At 34.0% G+C, this 6,679-nt stretch overlaps 1 protein-coding gene across 1 annotated transcript; it reads right to left on the minus strand.

The window, feature by feature from the left end:
- Positions 1-4,914: 4,914 nt before the first annotated feature.
- On the minus strand, positions 4,915-6,300 carry LOC122587057. The gene has a single exon (XM_043759129.1). It carries the CDS (start codon positions 6,298-6,300, stop codon positions 4,915-4,917), a length of 1,386 nt encoding a protein of 461 aa, XP_043615064.1.
- Positions 6,301-6,679: the final 379 nt, after the last annotated feature.

The raw sequence follows: 6,679 nt of genomic DNA on the forward strand, positions 1-6,679 counted from the left end.
GTAGGCCCTTTGTGGCCGTTTGAATGTTTTTTTTTTCTCTGTAAAATATATATATGGTTGATATATATATGTCTGTATCATTTAGCTGAGGAAGAAGACTCACTCACACACATATATACATTTATTATATAATAAGCAATTTTCATTTTAACCCCTAGAGTATAGTATATTTATGAAATAACTCTTGAGTTTTAAAAGTTATCAATTTAGTCCCTAACATTAATTTATTATTATTTTTTATTTATGTTTTTTAGATTTTATTAATCTAAATATGTTTTTAATATAAAAAAAATAGTTATTTAATTTTATGTTTAAGTAATTGAAAAATATAAAAGAATTAATGATATGGCGAAGAAGTTCTGAAGAAGTTGTCCTTATAGACAGTGAGAGTCCTGGGTAATGTGATGCTGATGTGGCAGGGAAGAAGTTTCAAGAAGATCACCCATATAAGCACAGGCCTTAGTAAAGATGTTAGCTGGTCAAGTTTTGTCTAATGAGTTAGAGCATGTTTCTTGATTGGGATATTGTCACAGTTTGTTTGGTAGGTTACATAAAGATGTAAACTGTTAATTGTCATCAGGAGGCTTCGGATATATAATTAACTTGGAATGCAATTTAGAAAATTAAAAGGAACTTTGTAACGGTGTGCCGAAATAGTATGCTAACGTCCTTGATGGTTTAGAATCTTTGTAAGCTGGAAATTCCCCGTGTGATCTTAGCTTTTGTAGAAATATTGCCAGTCCGTAACGTACTAGAGAATGTAAAAGTTGTGATCTTTTTAAGCATTTTGCAACTTAATTTACTAATTGATTATACGACATGGATATAAAATATTTATAACAACTGCACTATGTAACAGACATATAAGCCATGTTAAACCAATAAAAAGATGTTGTTTACCCATGATTCTAAATGTTCATAGGTTGCGTCAAATAGAATTCAGTCTTAGGGCCGGCCCTGAAGATTTATAGGTGTTGATCAAGCGTCAAAAAAGGGCCCATAGACTAAGCGCAACAAATTATGTCTATATATTTTTTGAACAACGAGTTTATATCATATAAGCTAATCTTTAAAAACGACGATAAATGTTATATCAATAAACATAGCAAAAGTTATTCTTCAAGAAACTAAAAAAAAGCAAAATCATAAAATAAAAGTTTGCAATTAATCGTTATCTATATAAAATAAAAACAAAGAGAAAAGTATCACCTGTAAAATAAAAGAAAGGAAAGAAAGGTGGGGACAATGACAATTTGTGATTACATTGACAGAATGAGAGCACCGCTTGACTTCGATTATAATGTCTGCTTAGACTTTTTTTTCCCCTTTATAAGACCGTAAAAGTTTTAATTTTATATTATATAGGCTATTATATATATAGGGGTTATGTATTGTAAAACAAATAAGACAAGATCTTGACCTTTTGATCATGATTAAATTGATGTACAAAGATTCACGAAACAATTGATGCACAGTGATTTTCATTATCCACGGTGATTTTGAGTGAAGAGAAACATATTGTTTTATCTGTTTTACTTTAATACTTGTTTTATTATACCTAAAACCTATATATATAACATTAAAAAAATAAAATCGTCGCCCACTTTGGCCACCTTAAGGCCGGCCTTGCAGTCTGTAATGGAACATGTTTTTGATCTTAGTGGGTTTAAAGTTGGGCCATGTTTACCCAGCCAACCCATGTTTAAACAAAATTTCTGCCTATATATATATATATATATATATATATATATATATATATATTTTGTTTTTCAATATATATCAACCTATAAACTAAACTAATTATATACGTAAACTCACTTCATGGCTTCTTTCTTGACCTTGAAGCTAACTTTTATGATACGACCCAATAACCACCACCGGATTGAGGTTAACAGGAGCCACTTTTCTTCAAAGAACGACTCTTTTTAATCCAATTTCTGTCAAGTTGCAATATAGTACTACATGACGAGGTAGTCACTGCCACTTCAACCTAACTTTTTTTTTTTTTAGGATAATGGCATCAAAATATAACTAACTACGATTAAATGGTTATGTAATGTAGTGAACTACTCAAATAGCCATGTGATGTATGTACTTTCATTTTTTTGGACTATGTAGTTTCTAAGTTGTAATTGGTAAGTACCATGTCACCTGCCACATCATGTGCTAAGTAAATATTTAATGCCTACATGGGCTATTCTTCATTAAAACATTTATTTGTTTAATGTTTATACACATTATTACATTTATGAAAGGAGTCAAATACCTTTTCACTACAAAAAACAATCAACCGATTTTATCAATTCACAACCATAATTTAAGCAATGTATAAATAAAATGCACCCATTTCATATTCTAATGATAACCATGATGTTGAATAATTTTAAAAGTTTGTTGCCAACAGTGATGTAGCACTGGCGCCGGATTCCGGTGACTCTTTCCAGTTTCCGACGACTCTCCAGATGCCGGTGAGTTTTTTCAATTTCCGGTGACCATCTCCAGATCCCGGTGACTCTTCCCAGTTTCCGGTGACCCCTTGATGTACAAATACAAATAGATCGAAACATACCAAATAGATCAAATATATCAAACCCATTTAATTCAAACACAAATACATGAACTCTTGTCACATAAAATCAAACATAGATGTTTTCGATCTAGTGTTATGGTGAGCATGGAAGTGGCGACAAAAAGCGTTTGATGATACTGTAAAAATAATAAACGATTTTATATATGTTGGTGGTGACATTTGTCAATCTTGGGGAGTAATCTGGTGGTGGTGGGATGATGACCAGTTGGAGAGAGAAGGGGGTCAAGGAAGCAGTGTCGGCTCAAGCTTTTCGGGGCATTAGCAAGATCAATTTTGGGGGCCTAATTGATCGATATATACATAAACTTACTCTCTTTGGATCAAAACATCATGGCTTCTAATTACAACACCTTCAACTAAGCTTCCATTCTCTCACTACATGAGGTGTACATGTAGTACTGAAGTTGCAAAAAAAAAAAACATTTGTTCACATTTGACATTTCACAAGCACAAGAAAACGATATGATTAGATTACATTAAAAAAATTAAAAACCATAATAAATAACCAGCCCCAACAATGCATTGGAACTCCGTGATGGATTCAACTAAATCGTAGAGAAACAAAAATGTTGAATTACATGTACATAAACATATTGCCAAATATCTCAAAGTGGTATTCACTGGTTGAAATATAAAGTAATTAGTTTACACAATCTGTAATTGAAGTTGGAGATACATATATAAGTACATAACCAAGCCCTGATAATCTCCATCTATGATGTCGATCAGAGCATTTACAAGTTGGGAATTGAAGTTGCCTGAGCATAACTTCCCAGAAAACAACTTTTAAAATAATAACTTCACAGAAATATAATAGAGACTCTTGAAATTTTTAAGAGATTAATGTAACTTAGATTCTCAAGAGAAGTGATTAATTTTGAAAAGTTCTTGTTCTCAAAGATAAGAAGTAAGCGGCCGCTTTTGTTTTGTTACATAAGAAAAGAAACGGATGTTTTATAACTTTTGTTTAGATAACCTAAATTAGAAGTATAAATTATTAAAAGTTGCTTGCCTCACATATATTAAAGATTTGGGGGCCTTAATTGTTAGTGGGCACATGTGCCTAACCCAACTCAACTATTAAGCCGGCTCTGAAGAAAGATAAGTTCATATGTATACTTGTGCAAATATGATATATAGATATGCAGATTAAGCATGTGAAAGAGGAATCAAAAGGAAGAAGATAGGGCCGTTAGTTAGTTAGTTTTCTTCTTTTCATTTATCTAATAAATGAAATGATTGATTCAAGTCCACGTCATTTGTATCATGTGAGTCATCACATCATATAGGTGAATTTTTTTTAAAAAAAATGGGTGATAATTAACTGCCTGTTTAGCTGGTCATAAATTACATCACATAGTTCATAAAATAAAAGTTCATACATTACATAGCCACTTGAGTAATTCATTACATTACATAACCATTTGACAATCTGATGCCATTATTTATTTTTTTGGGTATTCATCAATATCATAGTTTTGAGTGGTATCTTCTTTTGATGTTAAAATGAGCCTTTAATTTACAGTGATGTTTTTTTTTTTTATAAAATATATATGATAATAATTATAGACAAAATTGTTAAGTTAATTGACTAAATTGTTTAAAATAAATATAGCCAATATGGGACTTTGGTTTCAAATGTAAAAATATGAATTATTGTAACAATTATGCTCATCCAAAAATTAAAATATCGCATAATCCTTATTAAATATCTCATAATCCAATTACCTTAAATATAATAAATCAACTCTATTATCTAACAAAAACATAAATGATGTGGTTATATTTAATATGAAAATGAAAATGTAATATGATGTTGATGTGGCGTTTTGGTGTGGTAGTGTGATTCATACCTAATTATCGAACAATTGTCCAAAGACATATATATATATATATATACTAGGTATTTTTACCCGCGCGATGCGCGAGTTGTTATAATTATTTTTCAAAAATATATAAAAGTAAAAGTTTAGATATACACATATTGATGATTAGTTTATGATGTTTTGTTATTTTTGTTGTCATATCACCATTTTATACATAATCATTTGGTAAATATTTTTAAATTATACAAAATTCGTAAGGTTTAAAACTCTAATTACAAACAAACATTGTAATTAACACAAATATTATTATCGGCATAAGCAAACGACAGAAATACATTAATTATCACACCGGCCAAGAGTCTACAGAAGGGACTCATTATTAATCACACCGGCCATATATATAAACGTAGAGCTTAATTAGATCGATATCCCATGACATACAAGAGCGAGCGTATGTTTTTATTGATCGAACATCGACCCGGCCATATATATGTTAAGTTACACATACATTCTGCCGAGGGCATCTTCAAAGACGTCTGACGATTCAACGTCAAAGTCGAAGGTGTTGACACCATGAAAAACACCATCATCTTTGTTAATACTAACCCGTCTACCGTCGGGAAGAAGGTCATGTTGCGTGTAGTTGTAAGGCACATCACAAGCAGCCTCCCTACAGACGAGCGTCACCCTTCGTCTGCTGAATGGCGGCACCATCACTTTGTATTCCAGTGATCTCGTAGTGGTTCTTGTCCTTGTCTCCTCCCATTCTTGCGTGAAGTTATATTCAGCTCTTGTTTCGATTGTCCCCGTGAGAATAACCGGAATGAAGGTGACGTTCAATGTTGTCGTTACGCTAAGGGTGACCGAATGAGTACTCCTAAAAGTAGTCGTGTGACTGTCTTCGATCGTAAAGGTGACGGTCATTTCGTCTTGTGTGTTGGTGTTATTTGTTGCGAAAGCGGTTGTAACCTCTAAGTTCTGCACCTGATGAATCCTTGCGTCTTGTAACCGGTATACGATGTTTGAGATAGTCCTTTCCAGGACGCGCTCTAGAATTCTGAACCGTGTTTGATTGGTCATTGTTTGCTGATCAGCTCTTAAATACGGGGTGCCCCCGTTTGGAGAGCAGAAGCGGTTGTTGGACAAACTGCGAACAGTGAACACCCCGTCGCCTAGGCTCAGAATTGAAAATGCGGTGGCCGGGGTGTTGTTGTTATTGTCGGCATCAACCACTATCCAGTCATTATTCCGTAGAAACCTGCCAAAGTACGGATTAAATATACGGTAGGTTGATGCTTCAAGAGTAGGCCTGACTTCTAAAGCAACGCGTAGGTTTCCAATATCCCTGCCTGCATCGAACCTAAGATAGTTAACTCTGCTGACGACCTTAGCGTAAGCCCAGTGGTCTCTTCGATCCAGGGATACTAACGAGATTTGAGAAGGAAGCAACGCCAGCGTTTCCCAATCAGCCAAATGGAAGAAACTTGACCTCGAGGAAATTGACACACCCCACGGGTCCGCAGTTACCCATGCATCACCATATAGGGTACTGTTGAGTGCCCTGAATGTATATTGAACTCTATCCAACCAAGGAATTTGCCCATAAGCGAAAAGGGTGCACCGGGCATCATTTGTGTCCTCCACCGCTTCATCTGCAATTGCACTAATCACCACCCGATTGCCGTCTTGATGTGGCAACCAATACTTGTTGAAGTTGGATCTTATGTGCACTGCCCCGACAACCCGTTGTGACGGCTCTACAGCAAACATTGCACCTGGACTCGAAAAACCTCCATCCCAATGCAGGAAGCCTGCTCTTGTGCAGTTCAAATATGGACTCGAAAGGGTGGTTTGTAACACGAAAAAGCTGGGAATAAACGACATGATTATATTTAGTAGTATGTTTTACAATAATGCTAGCTTGATATATATGGATATATAAGTGGGGATTTATGGGTAGTGAAATACCAACTCGATCGTCACTTATTTATAGACACGGTCAGACCACAGAAATGAATGCCTATAATAATTCTAGCTTAATTAGCTTATTGGATAATTTAATTACTACTAACTAATAACAACATCATATTTTGGCCTTTTCAATTATTGGATAACTAATTACTAACTAATAATTCTAGTTTTTTAAAGTTATCCCAATTTAACTAATCAAGTTAAGGAGATCTTGACATTTGCATGAAAATCAAAGGGTCAAGATTTAAAACTTATCTTTAAATTTTAACCCTTGATTTTCATCTAAGGCCGG

Source organism: Erigeron canadensis, chromosome 1 (genome assembly GCF_010389155.1).
Source record: "Erigeron canadensis isolate Cc75 chromosome 1, C_canadensis_v1, whole genome shotgun sequence".
In the NCBI taxonomy this organism is placed as follows: Eukaryota; Viridiplantae; Streptophyta; class Magnoliopsida; order Asterales; family Asteraceae; genus Erigeron; species Erigeron canadensis.

Excerpts from the sequence above, each read along its gene's own strand:
- LOC122587057 (XM_043759129.1), bottom strand. The coding sequence starts at position 6,300 with ATGTCGTTTATTCCCAGCTTTTTCGTGTTACAAACCACCCTTTCGAGT.